The sequence below is a fragment of the Panicum virgatum genome, chromosome 9N, assembly GCF_016808335.1.
Source record: "Panicum virgatum strain AP13 chromosome 9N, P.virgatum_v5, whole genome shotgun sequence".
Taxonomy (NCBI): Eukaryota; Viridiplantae; Streptophyta; class Magnoliopsida; order Poales; family Poaceae; genus Panicum; species Panicum virgatum.
Window position 1 is genome coordinate 42912275 of NC_053153.1, and position 21014 is coordinate 42933288.

The 21014-nt window shown below is 44.5% G+C and overlaps 1 protein-coding gene and 1 long non-coding RNA gene across 5 annotated transcripts; one reads left to right on the top strand and one right to left on the bottom strand.

Annotated features, from left to right (window-relative positions):
* Positions 1–716: 716 nt before the first annotated feature.
* LOC120693318 lies at positions 717–10111 on the top strand. 4 transcript variants are annotated; one of them, XR_005682960.1, is made up of 6 exons: positions 717–869; positions 979–1561; positions 5669–8844; positions 9150–9542; positions 9623–9825; positions 9904–10111. It is a non-coding gene; the product is annotated as an uncharacterized LOC120693318 (long non-coding RNA). The 4 variants fall into 4 exon arrangements; XR_005682961.1 differs by having other exon boundaries at positions 979–1198; positions 1440–1561; positions 5669–9542; XR_005682959.1 differs by having other exon boundaries at positions 5669–9542.
* Positions 10112–13249: 3138 nt separating this feature from the next.
* LOC120689574 (filament-like plant protein 4) lies at positions 13250–20175 on the bottom strand. The gene is made up of 6 exons (XM_039971878.1): positions 19964–20175; positions 18247–18349; positions 17143–17338; positions 14601–16935; positions 14426–14480; positions 13250–14146 (listed from the first exon to the last, which is right to left on the bottom strand). Exons 2-6 carry the CDS (start codon positions 18334–18336, stop codon positions 13703–13705), a joined length of 3120 nt encoding a protein of 1039 aa, XP_039827812.1. The 5' UTR covers positions 18337–18349; positions 19964–20175; the 3' UTR covers positions 13250–13702.
* Between the last annotated feature and the right edge of the window lie 839 nt (positions 20176–21014).

A 21014-nucleotide genomic window follows, 5' to 3' on the forward strand; every position in this document is an offset into this window, starting at 1 on the left:
ATGGGTGGCACCTCTCACACCGCCTCTCGTCCTGGACACTGCTAAGTGGGCGCCCAACTTGTGTATGTCGGTGCCGGGGCTCTGTTCGTCAGTTTTCTCTGTCAAATGGGCCCATTTTGAAGGTGAAACGCAGGATGTGATCTTCTATGTGTTTTTCTCTGCTTTCACTTGTGTTTTCATCATATTTCACCAGTAGGTGCCTGCAGATCATAATTCACCAAAGCTCGTGGAACTTGTTAGAATTAAGCACTACAACTAAGTTTGGTGATCAAATAGTACGAAAAATGCAAGAGTTGATGGTTCTATTTTTGACTTAAGGACCGTCAACAGCGCGCATAAACGACTACAAAGCATCAAGGTGTGGCGAGAGGTCTGACACGTGCTGTCATCAAAGAGGTCACGTGGCGGCCAAGCGGAGATGGACGGTTTCGATGGTTTGGGCCTCAAAACCATCACCGGTGGCTGGTTTCCCGATTTCAGCCACAAAAATGTTGGCAGACTTAGCACGGTCAAGGTCAGAATGGAGGACACGCTACACCATCACGATGCTTGCTTCGAGGCAAAGCGAAGTTGTGAAGGCGGTGTGTCCGTCCGATGGTCCTATTAAAATCTGGTTGAATTTGCCCCCTCCGTTGTCATGTAGCCTAATTAATAGTGTAGGAGTATTTTAGTCTTTTAGTAGAGAAGAGTTGGAGGATAAGGGATGGCATGTTGGGGGCGCCCCTTCCTGGGTCGCGTGAAATAGATCACAGTGCCCCCTCCTCCCAGTTCTCTGTTCCTTCCCCCTTCCTCCCTTTCTCTACCACCTAGGGTTAGGAATTTGTTATGGAAGATTGAGACTTTGTGCTACTGATTTGATGGGAATGGAGGTCCTTCCCTCCTAGTGCCCTTCGGGCTTTCATTTTGAATCAGTTCACTATCTCCCTGTGTTGGATTTCATTTTTGTTTCCTTGTGTGGTTCTCAATTCTTGTGTCCAGGGACCCTAGGCGCGAGGGAGGGAGCTGTGCTGCACAAGCTCCTGTACATGGAGCGGTAGATAAGGGTTTGGCGCAGAGCACTTGCAATCAGGTGCTGCAACCAGAGGAAGCAAGGCATCCGCGCTAGTTCTGCAGGGCAAAGGGAAGGTGGCCCTGGTTCTTGGTGTGGTGCAGGCCTAAGCGCGTAGGGAGCGAGGCCAGCAGCGCCAGTTGAAGGGAGGTCAGCCCTGGTTCTATTTTTTCTTGGCGTGCGCATAGGGGAGAAGCAGCAAACGCTGGTGGTGCACGCGCCAAGCAAAAGAGGGTCGGCACTCACTAGCAAGCAGCAACGTGCATTAAGAGCCAGCACGCGCACATGAACCGCAAGAGTTATAGCTGATTTGCCACGCACACAAGGTGTTCGAGAGAATTCTTTTAGCAAGTTTTTGTTGCACATGTGTGTGTTCTTTGTTGTGTTGCAGGTCTCCATGGAGCGTGTGTATGTGTGTGGGAAATCCGTGGTGAGACACTGTTGATTTGCCATTGTTTTCATCGACGCCCACAGTGTTCGAGGAAATATTGAACACGGCTTTTCTCCGTCAAGGTGAGCACTTTCCCTAGCTTTTGTCTCTGCTTAGTGTCTAGTTCATTTTCTCTCTGTGTTTTGCTAGTTTTTTCATTCCTTGCTCTTGTTAGCTTTCCTTTTTAGCACTTGTGTTAACTAACTTTGTTAGGACTTTGTTTGAAAAGAAAAGAAAACAAAATTTAGTTAAGTTGTGTATGTGTTAGCTAGATTTAATTCCAGTTGTTCTAGTTCTTGTTTTTACCTGTGCACTAACATCTTTTCTCGAGCTCTCGAGTTGTTTTGCTTTCCGCCAGTTTTACTCTCATGTTCGTTCGCGAGTTTGTGCAACTAAGTTTTTTGTTCGGGCTTTTCTCTGTCGAGCTTCTGCGTGTGTATTCCAGTTTTGTTGTGTGGGTATTCCTAGTGCCGATAGCCGTCCTGAACTATGCGGTACGGATACTCACTGAACTTTTCTCTCCGGATTTTTAAAATCAGATTTGAGGCTCCCATTCACCCCCCCCCCCAGCTGGTCACCTGTTGGGTCCTTCAATATGTATCAGAACAGGTTTGGGTCATTTCGTTGCCTTAATCGGTTCCATGATCTAGTATGGCGACCGCTGAGCGTCTTTCCTCGACCTCGCCTCCTCACGTCGATGGGTCGCATTACCGATACTGGAAAACTCGCATGAGAGCCCATCTCGAAAGTAGTGGAGCAGGGATCTAGGAAATCACTCAGGATGAGACCTATGAGATTCCTCCTGTTCACATGAGTCAAGGGGCAAGGACAAATACTATGCGAACAACAAAGCTGTTGACATTTTGCTTGCAAGTTTGTGTCACGCTGAGTTCGATCTAGTGGAGGATCTTGTTCTTGCCAATAAGATTTGGTCCACACTCCAGAACTTTCACGAGGATGCAAATCAAGTGAAGGCTCGTCTGTTCCAGACATATCGCCGTGAGTACGAGAATTTCTCACATTTCCCCGACGAGACCATTGATGCCCTTTTCTAGCGCTTTGTGGCTAATGTGAACAAAATGAAAGCGAATGCTATTGTTTTGCCCTACACTAATCATGATCAAGCAATGAAATTATTGTATTCTTAGGATCGAGGTGTATGGGCACAAAAGTTGATGCTATTATCAAGTCTGCTGGTTATGAAACTCTCTCCGCCAATGAGCTTTTCTCCAAGTTGAAATCAACTAAGGTTGATATTGAACTCAGAACCAAACAACAGGGTCATGCAAAGGATCCTAACTCCTTGGCCCCTGTAGCAGGTTCTAGACAGGCTGCTAATGCTAACCCAAGGCCAAGTGCCTTCATTATGTCTACTTTACTTTCTATGATAGAGGAGTAGCTAGAGGAGATTAGAGATGTTGAGCTCGCTATGTTCGCGAAGAGGATCAAGTGGTTCAGTAACAACTGCAAGGAGAGGTGGAGGAGCAAGAACACCTACTTCGAGTGTGGCTAGCTGGGTCACTTTGCTGCTGAAAGCCCAAACAAGGAGAAGGGCAAGTACGACTCCCGCAAGTACTAGTCCAAGTCCCCCGACAAGAAGAAGAAGAGCCACAAGAAGGGGGTCACAAGAAAAAGAAGAAGTATAAGGAGGAGTACCACAAGAAGCGTGCCTTTGAAGCTACCATGAGTGACCATGATGACTTTACTATTTTGAACGATACTTCCATTGACTCGAGCTCAAGTGAAGAGGAGGTCGTGGTCAAGCAGAAGAAGAAGGCCACCAAGAACTTCAATGGCCTCTTCTACTTTGCCACCAAAAGGAACTTCGACAGCTACTGCTTGATGGCCAAGAATTCCAAGGATGAGAAGAACAACGGCAGCAACGACTCTGAGAATGAGTCTAAGGTTAGAACCTATGATGACCTTGTTCTTGAGGTTAAAGCTCTCGCACATGGTCTGAATAATCGCAACAAGCCCATTGAGTAAACCAAAGTTAGGCATGCTCAGTTTAAAATTGATTTGGAAATGTGCGAAAGAAATTGAGCTACTTAAATTTGCTAAGTCTGAACTTGATGAATTGAAAGCTACTCAATCTGAAGTTGCTGAGTCTGTTTCTATTGAATGTTCTGAATGCACTACTCGTATGCTTGACTTAGTAGCTTTGCAATCCAAGTGTGCTGCTTTTGTAGAAGAAAGGGATATTGCTATGGCTTCTTTGGATGACCTTAAGGCTAGTCGTGTCTTGTTGTCAGCTTGTGACACTTATTCCACTCTCCAGAGTAAACTTGATGAGGCTCAGGCTAAGATCAGAGAACTTGAGAAATCAAGTATTCCAGAGTGCATTTGTGCTTAGCCCGAGTGGATGAGCTGAATGAGTTGAGGGCTATCCAAGCTTTGACTTAGGAAGAAAATGAATATCTCAGAACAGTGAGTTGGATGTCTAGTAGGGAACCACATCTAGGCATGCTTTACAGTGAGTTCAAGCGGCATGATGGTTTTGGGGTGTGACACCCCAGCCCAAGGGCTTAATAGGATTAATAGAATACTCATACCAGTAAGTTTCAACTTCTTTTCAGGAAGTCGATCTCGAAAGAACTCCAAAGTTATGCGTGCTTGGCCTGGAGCAATTTTGGGATGGGTGACCGACCGGGAACTTCTTCCCAGGTGCGCACAAGTGAGGATAAAGTGTGCAGAAAAGACTTGTGTTGGTCTGTGAGGGTAGTCTATGTCCTATAAAGCTGCCAGATGTAAGCGGGCCCGGCCTCGGGGAGGCGAGACATTACAGAATGGTATCAGAGCAAACTCTCGCGGTTTCACGGGCACGTACCGGCGTAAGTGCACGGGCATGTGGACGGGCGCGTGGCGGGTTGGTGCGCGGGCATCTGGGATGTGCCGTTGGCACTGGACGCACGGGCGTCGCATAGGGACCATTGGCACTGGATGCACGGATGTCGCACATGGGCCGTTGGCACTGAACATACGGGACATGGCCAAGAGAGGACGTTCCTGGCTTGGGATTGACCGACGTGGACGTCGGTCTCTTAAGGGGGTGAGGATGTGACACCCCAGCCCAAGGGCTTAATAGAATTAATAGAATACTCGTACCAACAAGTTGCAACTTTTTTCCGGAAGCCGATCTCGAAAGAACTCCAAAGTTAAGCGTGCTTGGCCTGGAGCAATTTCGGGATGTGTGACCGACCAGAAACTTCTTCCCGGGTGCGCGCGAGTGAGGACAAAGTGTGTAGAAAAAACTTATGTTGGTCTGTGAGGGTAGTCTATGTCCTATAAAGCTGCCAGATGTAAGCGGGCCCGGCCTCATGGAGGCGGGACGTTACATGGGGTTGGTAAGATCATTGAGCATTTGAATCATCATTGGGTTTATGGGCTTGTTGGTGAGTCTGCTGAGAAGAGTGACACACAAGCTTCCAATTCCAAGCCCATCCCTACCAAATATGGTGTCTACACTGAACCACCTTCAAAAACCCCAAAGAAACATGTCTGGGTAGAGAAGCCAAACCACCTGAAGAACAAGCTTGATACTCTCCCATATATTGCCTATGAACATCCAAAGCCACAAAGAATGCTTGGACCCACTGTGTGGATTCCGAGTGGCACCACCTCAGATGTTATGAACAGCCCCCCTTCCAACCAAAGCCTCAGCCACCTGGTGATTTAGGAGCTTTCACCTTTCTTGACCCACAGACTAAGAAGCCTAAACCTAAAGTGAACCCAAAGTCTAAGAAAGTGAGGTTTCGTTGTGAGCACTGTGGGAGAGATGGTCACCTAGCTGAGTTTTGCTACCATCGCAAGAGAGCTGAAAAATGTGAGCGCCAGTGGAGGAACCAAAACTTGCACCACCCTGTCCACGGTGTACTTAGGCCTAGGTAGTTTCCTCCTCCGAGAGGTGCTAGGAGAGAGCAGCGTGATCGAGAAGGAGAGAGATGTGAGGGTGCTAGGCGTGATCCAAGCCATGGTCAATATGGTTTTGGGGGTCATGGCCGTAGCATTGGACCTTCGAGGTTCGACGGACCACGCTTTCCCCAGCGTGGTGGTCGCCCTCAGAGGAGAAGTGATTTTGTGGATTTTTCTAATTGCACTTTTGAGAAGATGGCTCGACACTGGTACAACACTTGTTTTTCTAACCCCAGTGTCGGCGCCTTTGCTCACTCTTCTTCTCACTACTGATGCAGATCGAAGGACTGGAGGACATGTGGCTTATCGACTTCGGATGTTCTCATCACATGACTGAAAATCCTAAATGGTTCTTCAGCCTCACCCCAGTGACTACCAAGGAGTATATCACTTTTAGGGACAACAACAAAGGTAAGATCATCTCTGAAGGTGCGATCAAGGTGAGTGACAACTTTACTCTCAAGTGTGTTGCACTTGTTCAACCTCTTGGGCACAATCTGCTTTCTGTTTCTCAACTGCTTGATGAAGGTTTTGAGGTGTGCCTCAAGCCTGATTCTTCACGGATTCTTGATTCCCAGGGTGAGCTTGTGTGCATGATCATCCCTGAGGGTCAGATTTTTTGTGCTGATTTTTCGACTTCCTTTGGACCTTCTCGGTGCTTAATTGCTAGTTCTTTTTATGAGCTTTGGAAATGGCATAGGAGAATAGGACATTTGAGTTTTGACTTGCTTTCATACTTGATTCTTTGGATCTTGTCCGAGGTCTTCCTAAGCTCAAATTTGAGAAGGATCTGGTTTGTGCTCTGTGTCGTCATGGGAAAATGGTTGCTTCTTCTCACCCACCTGTGAATCAGGTGATGACTGACCACCCTGCTGAGCTTTTACATATGGACAATGTTGGTCCTGCTCAGGTGCATTCAGTTGGTGGAAAATGGTATGTTCTTGTGATTCTAGACGATTTTTCTCGCTATTCTTGGGTCTACTTTCTTGAGACAAAGGATGAAGCCTTTGGTTTTGTTCGAGATCTGATTTTGAGGTTGAAGAATGAACAACCATATGATCCCATTATAGCTATTCGCAATGACAATGGGATAGAATTCAAGAATGCTCGTTTTGAAACTTTTTGTAGTGATCTTGGTCTCGAACATCAGTTTTCTTCTCCCTATGTGCCTCCTCAGAATGGAATTGTTGAGTGCAAGAACCTGACCATCTTTGAGATGGCTAGGACGATGCTCGATGAGCACAGGACTCCTAGGAAGTATTGGGCTGAGGCAGTCAATACTGCTTGTTACATTTCAAACTGGATTTTCTTAAGTGCTTTGCTGAAGAAAACTTTTGATGAGCTCATGCATCATCGTGCACCTAAGGTGAGTCATTTGAGAACTTTCAGGTGCCGTTGCTTTATCTTGAAACAAGGCAATTTGGATAAATTTGAATCTCATTCTTCAAATGGAATCTTTCTTGGTTATGCGGCTCATAGTCGTGCTTATCGTGTTCTGAATCTTAAGACTAATCGGGTCATAGAAACTTGTGAGACTACATTCGATGAAACTATGCCTCGCACAACCCCTGCTTTTGAGTGTGCAGATGAATAGGAATTGGGACAAGACATCTTTGAGGAAGAGGAAGAAGATGCAGATGATGGTGCTAATGATGATGGAATTGATCACGTTCCAACTGATCCACCAGTACATTCTACTTTGACTACCTTTGTTGATGGTCCAGACACTAGTTCCACTACACCAGGACATCAACATGAACCCCTACTTGATCAAGTTGAAGAAGAAGTCCAGGATGACCCAGCTGAGGTAGAGGGGGAGGCTACTTTAGAGCGTCAGGGGCTTATTCAGTGACACCATCCTCCTCAACAAATGATCAGTAACTTGCATGAACGCACCACTAGGAATAAATCTAGGCAAATTTCTCACTTTGTGCATTCTGCGTTTGTTGCTTCTTTTGAACCCCGAGATGTTGGACATGCTCTTTTTGATCCGAATTGGGTAAATGCCATGCGTGAGGAGTTGGAAAATTTTGAAAGAAACCGGGCTTGGGTTTTGGTTGAACCTCCACCAAATTGTCATCCTATAGAAACCAAGTGGGTTTTCAAAAAACAAACAGGGTGAAAATGGTTTGGTTATTCAAAACAAAGAGAGTTGGTTGCCCAGGGCTTTTGCCAAAAAGAAGGGATAGATTATGAAGAAACCTTTGCTCTTGTTGCCCATTTGGAAGCCATCCGAATTCTTCTTGCTTTTGCAGCTTCGAAAGGTTTTAAGCTTTTTCAAAAGGATGAGTGATTGAGGAATAGTGGTGGTCACCCCAGTGTGATGAGTGATTGACAACCATTGTGTGTTGATGTTTGCCTTGGTTGTGAGTGTAGGTGCAGGGTGCGCCGTGGCGATCGACGGCATGAGGTGAAGGACAAGTGAAAGGTTCGGGGAAGAATGCGAGTAGACTTAGGCCAAGGGACCCGAAGATGTCGGGCGGAGTCATTGGCGGCCCACATGGTGCACAGGTCGACAAGCAAGCATGAAGGAAGGATGCGGCGACGTGGGTCGAGTCGGCGAGTCAAGTAGGCGGCCCGTGCGGCGGGCGCACGCGAACGACTCGAACGCGTCAAGGCGCGGTTGGAGGTCCGACACGTGCCATCATCAGAGAGGTCACGTGGCGGCCAAGCAGAGATGGATAGTTTTGATTGTTTAGGCCTCAAAACTATCACCGGTGGCTGGTTTCCCAGTTTTGGCCGTGAAACCATGGGCGGACTTCACGCGGTCAAGGTCCGGGCGGAGGACACGCGGCGCAATCATGAAGCTTGCATCGAGGCGAAGCGAAGTCGTGAAGGCGGCGTGTCTGTCCGATGCTCCTATTAAAATCTAGATGAATTTGCCCCTGCGTAGGTGTGTAGCGTAATTAATAGTGTCGGGGTATTTTGGTGTTTGAGTAGACAAAAGTTGGAGGATAAGAGATGCAATGTTGGGGGCACCCCTTCCTGGGCCGCGTGAAACATATCACAACGCCCCACCTCCCAGTTCTCTGTTCCTTCCCCTTCCCCCCTTTCTACACCACCTAGAGTTAGGAAATTGCTATGGAAGATTGGGACATTGTGCTAATGATTTGATGGGAATGGAGACCCTTCCCTACTATTGCCCTCCGGGTTTTTGTTTTGAATCGATTCACTGTCTCCCTATGTTGGATTTCGTTTTGGTTTCCTTGTGTGGTTCTCTGTTCTTGTGTCCAGGGATCCTAGGCGCGAGGGAGGGAGGTGTGCTGCACGAGCTCGTGTATGTGGAGCGGTGGACAAGGGTTTGGCACAGAGCACTAGCAATCAGGCACTGCAACTAGAGGAAGCAAGGCACGCGTGCTGGTTCTGCAGGACAACGGGCAGGCGGCCCTGGTTATTGGCGTGGTGCAAGGCTGGGCACGTAGGGAGCGAGCCAAGCTGCGCCAGTTGAAGGGAGGTCAGCCCTGGTTCTGTTTTTTCCTTGGCATGCACATAGGGGAGAAGCAGCATGCGCTAGTGGTGCACGCACCCAGCAGAAGAGGGCCGGCGCTCGCAGGCAAGCAGCAGTACGCAGTAAGGGCCGGGGCGCGCATAGGAACTGCAGCTCAGTTTTCAGTGTTTCTTGTGGTCTCGCGAGCATAGCTCCGATCCCTCTCCTTTAGTTTGTTCTTGTAATGTTTTTCTTTTAGTTGGTGTTGTGTTCTTAGTTGTGATTATTCTGCTTGTTTCTTGTATGTTTGCCCCAATGCTTATTGCGAGTAGAAAGGAACGCAGTTCGAGAAGATGAAGAGTTTCAAGAGAAAGTGTTGAAGACTCTGAGCAATTTTTCTCTGGTATAAAGGCAAGTATATTCCTTAATCATTTTATCCTAATAACATTTATTATATGCTTGTATGCAATAATCAACCATGGAGCGACCACCCGGGAAAATAGCGCAACCACAAGGACTACATGGCTCTGGTCATGGCTGATTAATAAGATGTCTCTAGCTTTTTAGTAGCTTCCCAAAAGGCGCAAGATGGGGGACTAGGTTTAAGAGTGGTACGCTTCCTGCTAAGGGTGTACACATTTGTTTGGTTTTTGTCACTCCTTGGGGGAGGTACAATCATACGCCCACGGTCGGACACTGCATAGTCCCGGATGGAAGCACTCTAGGTTGTTTCAGTGTTATTCGTCATTCATTGATTTTTACATATGTTTGCTTTGCATTGTAACATTGGAGTGAAATATTGTAGGACTAGCAGGAACAAGAGGCGAGGCAACGGGAGGAATGGAACAGAGGATGGAGGTCAAGAAACTGAGGATAGAGGCCGAGCGCCAAGCCAAGCCGCAGAGGATGGAGCAGCTATTACAGAGGATGCAAGGTCTTGGCGAGAGAATGGGTCAACCTATGCCACTGAAGCTATTCCCTACTCCACCTCCTCCTACAACTACTCATGTGGGTATAAATGTTTTAGTTTGTATGTTCAAAGATTCAATCTTATCTCACACATGCAAAATCATGTTCTGTGTGCAGAATCAGTCGACGGCATCGAATAATGGGCCTCATGACCCGGATTTGTCACCGTCGTCGTGGTAGTAGTGGCCACGTCAGTGAGTACTTGTGGACTTGCTTTGTGGTTGTGCAATATTTGTATGGACTTGCTTTTGTATTGGTTTGCTTGTATTTGCACTTGTGGACTACTTCTAGTTGTGGATGAACGATACTAAGCCTTATTTGCATATGTGGATTACTTGTGCCCATATGAACTGACTGTGATAGGTATTGTGATGTATAAGTGATGCATTAATGTTTATTTGAGAGAACAAATAAAAAAAATAGAAAAAATTGAACGCTTTGCTGTGTGTAACACTCGGCAAACTGGGTCTTTGCCGAGTGTCTTTACCAAAGCACTTGGTAAAAAAGCTTTTTTGTGCCCCCTGCAACTAGGGTTTGCCGAGTGCACTGACCAAGGCAATCGGCAAAGTTTCCATGTTTGCTGAGTGCTCTGACCAAAACACTCAGCAAATGATCCATCGGCGGACCGTCTGCTGTCTATCTACGGACCGTCTGCCTGTCAAAAAGTTCGGACTTCCGAAAAGAACTGCCTGCGGACCATCCGCTACACACTGGCGGACCGTCCTCTACACACTGTCTGGAACCAAGGTTTGCTGAGTGTTATCTGTCTGCACTCTGCAAAGTTTGAATCTTTGCTGAGTTCCCTCCTGTTATGGCACTCAGCAAATGTGCCGTCACCGTCATCTGGCCGTATCCCTAACTTTTTTTTTTGCCAAGAGCGATCAGGGCACTCGGCAAAGTCTTTGCCGAGTGCACGATATAAAACACTCGGTGCCATGGGTGGCACTCGGCAAAGGCTTTGCCGAATCTTTGGTTGTCGTGAGGTACGCCATGGGTGGCACTCGGCAAAGGCTTTTGCCGAGTGCATTTAGACCTTTGCCGAGTGATCTAGGCACCCGGCAAACATGTCGATTCCGGTAGTGTTGCATGGTTGTGTGATTTTTTTTATTATAGTGCAACTGGTCATATACATAACTCTTTTCTTTGTGTATAAATATATTTTAGCAGCATGGCCATTTTGGTCTTGTTATTTATTTTCTCTCTCATCTAAACTGAAAAGTTAGTTATTATTATTTTAATGAACATAGTGTTTTGTAGCAAATATCCAAAGTTGAAGAGTGTCTATTAGCAAATACATGATTGTATGATGTCCAACAGCTAAAATCAACATTGAAGAATGTTCCATCAATAAATTTACCCTTGTACTTATCTTCGTTATGATAGAGTGATGTGACGATCCTTCTGTAGTCTGTACAGCCTATTGTGACTGTGACCCTAGCATAGCCTATTGTGATCGTGACCCTTACAAACCATTCATGTGCTCCTTGCATTGATGTAGGCCCATAACATTGGTTTATATGGGCAAGAGGGTGGGCTGATCTAGGCCTTGGTTCTCTCTTTGCTCATGCGGTTTTTTTATTTTTATATTTTTTATTTTCATTTTTTACAAAAATATATTTTCAATTTGGAAATTTACAGGAATATACCCCGGCCGCCCCGCTGCCGGGCGGCCGGGACCTGGCCGCCCGGCAGCTGGGCGGCAGGGGCATTTTTGAAAAAAAATTCACGAAAAAAATTACACACAGGTCCCTGGGGCCGGTCGCCCGGCAGCGGGGCGGCCGGTCCCCAGGCCGCCCGGCAGTCGGGCGGCCGGCCTCCTTCCAATTACCGCGCGCCGCCGACGCGTAATTGGCCGCAAGTTGCCGCTCCAAGTTGCCCGGGTGGGGTCGGCATGTGCGGCCCCCATGTGCACGAAACAGAAAAGCGTGTGAATTCAACGGAGAAGAGACGCTTTTGCCTGCAAAAATATCTCGGCTGGGAGTAGAGGCAGAGCTCTGGCCCGTGTGAGCAAGAAGAGAGGAAAGGGCACGGTGTTTATTTACCACTACGTCATTGGACTAGGCTATTGGATTTGAACCCAGGTTGCTTATAGTGTTTTTAGTTGGTGAAATGAAATTTTTTTGGTGTCTCATCGAATGTTTGATCAGATATCATGAGAGATTTTCGGATACTAATTAAAAAATTAATTTCAGAACTCACCTAGAAACCGCGCGACGAATTTTTTAAGGCCTTTGACCACATCATTAGCATATGTGGATTACTATAGCACTTATGGCTAATCATGTACTAATTAGGCTCAAAAGTTTCGTCTCCTCATGTACATCCAAACTGTGCAATTAGCTTTGTTCTTTTAACTACATTTAATATTCCATACATGTGTTCAAAAAAGGAGGCAAAAAATTTTGGATGAAAATTTTTGGTAACTAAACGGACTCCGAAATAGGGACAATAAGCCCCAAACCTCCTCCCACTCCCTTAAAAAGAATATCTTCACTGATAATAGCAGCATTCGTATGAATAATTTTAAACCAGATTACCTGTCGGGTACTATAATTAGAGGCATCCTAATCAGGGGACTAATCGGGTACCTCGTGCCTAGTCCAATGACGTAGTGGTAAATAAACGTCGTGCCCTTTCCTCTCTTCTTGCTCACGCGGGCCAGAGCTCTGCCTCTACTCCCGGCCGAGATATTTTTGCAGGCAAAAGCGTCTCTTCTCCGTTGAATTCACACGCTTTTCTGTTTGGTGCACATGGGGGCCGCACATGCCGACCCCACCCGGGCAACTTGGAGCGGCAACTTGCGGCCAATTACGCGTCGGCGGCGCGCGCTAATTGGAAGGAGGCCGACCGCCCCGCTGCCGGGCGACCGGCCCCCCCAAGGACCTGCGCGTAATTTTTTTCGCGAATTTTTTTTTGAAAATGCCTCTGCCGCCCCGCTGTCGGGCGGCCGGGGTATATTCCTGTAAATTTCCAAATTGAAAATATATTTTTGTAAAAAACGAAAATAAAAAATAAAAAAATAAAAAAACCGCCTTTGCTCATAGGTGGGTGTCCGTGTCCTCTATCTAAAATCATTGGCCCAAAGCAAAGTTAGGCCTGTCCTATTCACTAGCAAGCTCCGCTCGGTTTCTGATTTAGTTACACAAGTTATGAAGGTCACTAGATCATTATAGGATATCATCAAAAGGTGCCAATAAACCTTAGCTAATCACAGTGAACTCTTTCCATTTAAAGTTAATTTTAATTCATTAACCATATTTTCTATTATTATACATGTATTCACATCGACAGAACAAAAACCATGAACTTGAGCTGATACGCTCAAAAGTACAAGGGTGAACTTGATTCTTACATGGTAAATTCATCATTCCTCATTTTAGAGAACAGATAAAGAAATGAGCCAAGTCAAAACAGCAGTAATAAAGTGTTCGACGCTACAGAGAAAACCACAGCATACTTCAAATAATCAAAACTAGCAATACGCACACAGGGTTTTTAAGCTTTTACTGAACATGCTGGGTAACAATAGTTCAAACACCTTACATATGTAGGTTAACTGTACATCAAGTGTAGTTCAAACACAAGTATGGCACAACACACAGGCTAATTCATCCTCCAGTAGGGATATCTAACTCACAAGACACGACATCTTCAATCTTCGCAAATATAAGTAAATAAACAGTGAGGTTCTACTGAGGTATATGTAAATGCAACTCAAAAAGCTATAGCCAACTAGTGGCTAAAACTATCACACTGAAATCTAGATATAAGTCAACCTCAAGTAAATACTAATCCTTAAATCAAGGAACCATTTGCAAGATAAATAAACAGGTTTTCAGCTGCTGTTGCCAAAATCTTGACTTGAATCGCTCACCTTGAGAGGAAAATAAACCAAAATCTGTGTAGGATGAGTAGGTTAGCGGTCACTCTTGCCTTTTGAGAATAACCGACTGAATCCTCGACCTTTTTTCTCTGGTAACTGGTTAGAAAATGATGAAGATGATGATCTAGATCTATGCTTGGGACGCTTAGAATTGCCTGGCGAAGTAAAGTAAGGGCTACCAGCTGCATTAGAGGGACTTTTGTGTGGATTATAACCACTCAGGGGAGACACATTTCCTGTTCCTGGGGCACTTGAGAATATATAATCTGCATCAAATTGACCTGACGGCTTCTTAGAATGTATACTTTGAGCTGGTCCTGCTTGATCTTCTGGAAACTGCCCCACCAGTTGTGTGTTTATTGCAGAACTCCATGATTCTGATGGAGGAGGGCGCAGAGTTTGCAGCTGCCGACCAAGGAGCAATATTGTCTCCTGGCACGCTGCAAGTTTGTCTGCTGCAGCAGCTATTTCTTTCTCCTGTCATCATTTAAAGAGAGTAACTCAAAATCTAGCATTTGAAGAAAAACATGCAGCAACTTCGTGTTCACAAACACCAACTCTGAAAAACACAGAGTACAGGGGTGCAGTATTTGTACACCATGACATTGACATTTGGTCTAACAAAATATAGGGAATGAATCAATGAGAGCTGGGCCATAAATAATACCACCTCAGAAGCATATGTGATCATGTAACATATGTGATCATTACATGATGAGGAAAAAGAAAGTTCAAGATCTGGGGCTTATCATGTACCTTCTTCTGTTTAATATCTGAATCCTCAGCTATGAGTAAGGAACTCTTCTCATACCTTGATAACATAAAAGGAAGAATATCAGAGAAGAAACTAACGTTTAATAAATGATAAATAGATTTCGGGAACCAAGACTACTATGACCTGAAAGAATAGACTAAAGAACAGAAATTTCACCTTTCCATATGCTCCATGAGGTCTCTATACTTGGCTACATCCTCCTGATGGCTTCGTCTTTCTTCAGCAAGGTCAGCTGATAAAGTATCTATCTTTGTCTGTAAAACTTTTATTTCTTCTTCTAGTTTCACCTTCTGGGATTCAAGTGTTTTGTATGATCCAGCCATACACTTTAATTGTGTTTCAGCCAAGCTATTTGATTTCTCACACGCTGCCAACTTCGATGTAAGGTCTACAAGGTTTTTCTCCATCTCACTAAAGTTAAGATTTGTAGTTTCGATCATTTCATTGCACTTTGTTAATTCCATCTCTATATTTCTCTTTTCCAATTTCAGTTTTTCATATTCCTCTGATGCGCATATCCTCACTGTAGTTTTAACATCAAATGCATCACTAAGACTCGGACCCTCAAAATCAGGGTCAGAAGATGAATGTGGCATAAGGGAACAAGCACCAGATACACTATCTTGCGATGACTCATGATGAATTTTGTTTTCCAATAGTGTCACTTTATCAACACAATCTACATTATTGCTTTCTACCTCATTAGCAGTCTCCCCCAACAATGTGAGTTTAAACTCACCACTTTCTAGCAATATTTCAGATAATGCAATAATAATCTCATTTAAACCATTACCACCAGACAGAACTTCATCAACTAACGTGGAGAACTGTTCTATCTTCTGAAATACAACACTATAGTAAGAACTTCCTTGTAACTCAGATGCTTGTCTTATAAGTAACTTGACAAACTCATGAATCTTCAAAATGGCATTTCTTAGACTATGATCCATAAGGCCCAAGGGTTTGGCTTCCTTTGTTGAAGATCCATTATCAGTAACTTCAAAAATGTCATCATGCTGAAGTTTGTTTACATTCACAGATTCTACATCATGTTCAATGTCACTTAGGATATTCCTGATATCATCCAGCACCTTCATAACATTATTCTGCGATGATTGAGAGCTCAACAAAGCAGAAATTCTTGAGTGCAGTTTCGAAAGTGGACAGTTGGCAATCAGATTATCACTACTAAATGGAGAACCTGGTGACTGTAAAGCTGGTGATGAATTATCGTTGCTCTCTTTTTTAGTGATAGAGGAGAGAGTCTCAATAACTTTACCAACCTTTTTATCGACAATGCCCTCACACTCCTGAGCTTCAGAAGACAGACATGCCAATCTCTCCATCTCCAGGAAGTCATCCATAAGGCCCATCTGATAGGAGTTTTCAGTCAAATTGTGCTTACCAGCTTTATCTTTCTTGATGCGTGAGATTTCAGACACCAAAGTACTGGACCAAGATTCCTCACAACTTCTTGCATCATCAACACCATCTTCAGACATGGAAGTCAAACTTGGTGGGTTGCTTTCTTTCTGACTTGATGCAGAGGTATCAACATATGAATTTGTCAGGCTTTTGTATAGATTAGCACTCGACATGTGCAGTTCCATGCTGCGGAGCTTACATGAAGTCTTAGCACACATGTTTTTTGATGCCTGTAGCTCGTGGTTGCATTTTGACAATGCCTCTTTTAACATCTTAGTTTCTTCATCCATTGACAACAAACGTGCTGTCAAAAGTTCATTCTCTTTCTGCATGATTTGCAAGTTTTCACGAGCATAATCAGGAGATGGAGACATAGGATACTGGAGTGCAGAACTCCTTGAAGGGGAACGCCGCAATCTGTTGTCTCCTGGATCTCTACCCCAGCCATCAACTTCCATCTTCATTTGAGCTAATGCAGCAGGCCCAGGTAACTTTTTGCGGACAAGGCCACGTAATCTTTGACATTCTCCTTCTAGTTTTGATATTTTCTTGACATCCTCCATATGTTGTTTGGTTGCTACATCAGCTAAACGGACACTCATGTTCTTCTCTTCATTGCGAATGTCAAGCTCTTTAGAGACAACATGTAGTTCATACTTTAATGAATTTATCTCCTTTTCACCTGACTGGATAGTGCTCTTAAGTACTTCAATCTGGGCTTCTGCTTGAGCCTTCTCCTCGTTAACTTTCAACAACAAGTTTGCCCGCTCTTCAAGAGATCTTGATAATGCATCATTCTCAGCACCTGCTCTAATCATATCCTGTTCAAACTCGACTAACCTTGCTTCTAATTCAGCTCTTATTTTCTCCCAGTGTTTTGTCTTTGCAAACACTACATCATGCAGCTTCTGCTCACCTTCTTCCTTCACTGTCCGCACTTGCTTCATGCATTCTTTTAGAGCACCATCCAAATGGGCAGATCTTTCCTCAGCTGCTAGCTTGGATAGAGTTATAGTTTCCAATTGAAATTTCAGTGCCGAGGCCTCTGCCTCAGCTTGCTCCCAACCTGACATTATATACATGTATTAGTACATATTATTAGATAACTAACTTCATTCCAAAATAACAATTGTGGTGATGTAGGATTACTCACTCCAATCAATTGGAGTTCAATGGAAATTGCAAGGGCAAACTCATAGAAATATCAAACATCATTGGTAATAGTTTACCCTTCATCAAAAATAAAGTAAAGAATGATTGCAATCAGGTTCACCTGATACTGCTTCTTCAGCAACTTTTGCATGCTGCTTTACTAAGGCATCTTTGGTGTTCATCTCACTTTGTGCAGCAGCTACTTTTTCATTCAAGACCTTTATCTTTGCATTCAGTATTTCGATTTGTTCTTCTGATTCAGTAAGATGTGAATATCTTTCTGGTGAAATCTGCACATATTTTGGAACTTTCTCATCCTGCAAAAGCAATAAAGTGTTCAAGCAGGGGACCCTCAACCAAGAACGGTACTAATCATCACGCTGGCTTGACATGATATAACTGATAATCATGAATAGTTGATGAACAAATCAGTAATATGCCTTAGCATTAATGACTAACTGCAATATTTCTAAGACTAACAACAATCTTGAGAAATAAAAGGAAAAAAGATCAGCATCCAACAAAAAAAGCATGCTATCTGAAGCACAACATGAGTTAAGGACCTTAAGGTCGACTGTCTTAAACTTTATTTCAACAGTTGGCGCAAGAAAATTCATAGGCACACTGAAGGCTATAGTGGCTGGTGAGCATCTCATGGTCAAACTTACCACATGCTCACAGTGATGCTTTGGTACTATTAAAGAATTAAATATTGATCCTAGAAATAGCCTGCACAAACACATGAAGATCTGCCATGCTATAAACAAAGTCAAAGTACTCCAGACAATAAAGTAATGCACAATTCTTTGAGTTCATTCACTATTGAAAGCATTAAGTAGGAATGTGCATAAACCACATACTATTGTGTTTTCTGCTATGAAAGAAGCCATTCATACCATGTTAAGGTACTAATACTTAAACTAAGAACAGGGTATAACAGTACAGGTTTCCTTCGCAGCTGCTACATGACCATAGTTATCCAATTGGGGGAAATGAATGGCTAAGCGGAAAGGCCTTTTCTATAGGCTATAGCCATAAGCCATCAGATGGCCGGATTGCAAGAGATGAAGTACAGTGGTGATGCTTCTATATTATTTTTCAGTTCTAGAAAACACGTCAAACAAATAAACCAAATAAAGAGCATGATACAAACAGGGCATAAAACTAATACATGGCATGATGACAAGCTCTCTAAAATTACAACTAAGCAAAGAGTGGCACAGACCTGTTCTGCTTGATTGGAACTCTGTGACGCATCGGTGTTTGATGATCTTTCAGAAGATTTCTTCTTCCAAGGCCAGCTTCGTCGATCCATACTGATTGATTATCTTATCAAAATAAAGAAAATCCACATTTATCATGTATTCTAAGGAAGGAAACAGATCTCAAACAACTGAAATGAAAATAGAAAGGAATCTAAGCCAGCTTCGTCTTTCCATACTGATTGTGGATCTATTGTGCATTCTGAAGAACCAAAGTAAGTAAAATTAAGCTATCCAGTAATCAAATCTGAAGAAAACAGAAAGGAAGGAAACCAATCTGGAACAACTGAAATGAAAATCCAAAACATCAGCAAATGAACTTGTAGAAGCAAAACAGTATCTCAGGAAATAAACTTCAACAACAGACACTGCTAGCAAGAAGCCAATATACAAGTTCCATATCCAAAATTCAGGGGCTGTTCGGTAAGTATTGCACACACTTCAATAATGCCCTTCCAAGGACAAAGAATAACCTATTAACGACTTCTGCCTCGTCCAAAGGAGTGCACCTCAAGCCATAGGAGAGGACCTATGAACATGTCCAGGAAGCACTTTTAATTTAGATAGTAGAAAAACAATTCCGACACTCAAGGACAAGCAACACAGAAAAAGATTTAATAGCTTTGTCGCGTTATATACATACAAGCTTGCAACATCAGTAGCACATGACAAAAATTAGGCGTCCTGGTAACACAAAAGACCACATAACACATTCTTAAAGCAAGAACTAGTGACATAATATTGTCAAATTAGAAGTACACCCACTTGTTGTAGCTAACACCTGGTTCTGACTAAAAGGGATGGGTATCAGTGTGTGTGTGTGTGTGGATACTTTGACACCAGTTGTCAATGCATCATATGAATAAGCATGCTAAGTTTGGGAATCATTCTCTTGACTAAATATTAGCAAATTTTACTTCCAACAGGAGAACTAAACAAAGTATGGTTTTACTCAACCTAGGCAGATTAGTCAAATCTTAATAAAACATCAAGTGCATCAAGCATTGACCGGATGGCAAACCATATAAGATTACACTGAAAGGCGTCAATCAATTCACCCCCAACCAGATGAACCTTGCTCAGAACATATCGTGATTGTGCCCCTACATACTCCGGTCGCAAACAGGAACAGGCTGTAAACCGCAAGGAACTAAACGCCGTGATCCCTACCACACTGCCGGACTCGCCGCACGACAAAGACCGTAGAGAGTGCAAATGTGGAACGTGACTGCATCACGTGCTATTCCCTTCAATCCTTGAGACCTTGACCATCTTGTTCCGGCATTAACAACTGTACTAGCACCTACCCTACCAATTGATGATTGCTCAGGAGGGCAGGTGCAGGAGCAATGCGTAGAATTGGAGCAAAACCCCGCTCGTACGGCCAACAGCAAGATTAACAGCGTGATGGATCTGTGCGTTCATTCCGTGTCACCAGAAAAGCTCAAGAAACGAAGCAGAAGAAACTTCTCAAAGGCAACACAGAAACCACCGAATCTGCAATCACGGAGCTAACAGAGCACCCTGAATCCGCGCAATGCGCTTCCCTTCCCAACAAGAACACGCGACTCCCTCAAAAAAAAAAACACGCGACGCGACGGACGAAACCATTCCATCCATCGCCAAGAAACCACAGGCGCCAAACGGGGAAAAGCGGAGCAAGTAGCGTAGACGGCTCACCTAGCGCGGCCGGGAAGCGGGCACAGCCTCCGGCGGGCGGCGGCGGCGGCGCCGGCCGGTCCCGATCCGATCGGCGGGCTGCCTGGCCCTCTGCTCTGCTCTGCTCTGCTTTGGTGGCCTCGCCTCCAGCTTTGCGTCGCACGCACTCTTCCTTGGCTGCTCCCAATCTGGCAGGGACTGGACTGGACTGGATTGGATTCCCCTCACTCCCCCATCACTGCCTTTAATCCTCCTCCGGCCCCCGCTTTACCCTTTTTGTCTGCCCGGCTGTCCCTCCCCACCCTTTGGCAATTCGCAGCTGCCAGCCTGCCCGCTAATCACCCCTGCGCAGCTACCAGCCTGCCCGCTAATCAGCCATCAGCATCGCAATTGGCAATGCACAACTTGACCCTCCCAGTCTAGGTGCGGGCGTGAGCCGGCCGACGGGGCGAGGGAATGGAAAGCAGAGGTTTGAGGTGAATGGCAGAGGCGGTTGAGAGAGAGAGTGCGTGAAGACGTGAAGTGAAGGTGACTGCGCTCTGCTCAGCTGGAAGAGAGAGTGGTGATGATGATGGGAGGAACAGGTGGGTCAATGAGCTGTGACAGTTAACTGACTATGCTGTCACGAGGATTAATTATTGGCATATGAATTAATATGCTTCTCTCTCTATGTTTGAGTTAACTCATAAAAAATGCAAATCGGTTTTTACATGATAGGATCCATAAGGTAGCAATTGACTAGCAATATCTAGTAAACAGAAAATAATGTTGGCTGCGGTATAAAAAATTTTCTTTTATGTTGAACATGGTAACATCAAACGTAGAGGTGGTTAATCTATACCATGGGAATCGAAGAAAAAATGTTTGACCAACCATATAAACTAATTTTAACATGATAACTATTTCTAACCTATGTAAGAGGTTAGCTAACCATTAGCTAGCTCCAACTTAGCTGGATGGCTAAAAGATAACTTATTCTCCCATATAATCCAACTAACGAAAGAGAGACTATTAGTACAGTCTCAGTGGGAGTGTTATCACACAGTTATCAAGACTGTAAACTAGATAACCA

What these genes read in the sequence shown, in the direction of transcription:
- LOC120689574 (XM_039971878.1), bottom strand. Translation starts at nt 18,336, where the DNA reads ATGGATCGACGAAGCTGGCCTTGGAAGAAGAAATCTTCTGAAAGATCA. An exon ending in GTTCCAATCAAGCAGAACAG is followed by an intron (nt 17,339 to 18,246) that starts GTCTGTGCCACT and finishes TTGCTTTTGCAG; the next exon opens with GATGAGAAAGTTCCAAAATA. An exon ending in CTCATGGAGCATATGGAAAG is followed by an intron (nt 14,481 to 14,600) that starts GTGAAATTTCTG and finishes TATGTTATCAAG; the next exon opens with GTATGAGAAGAGTTCCTTAC.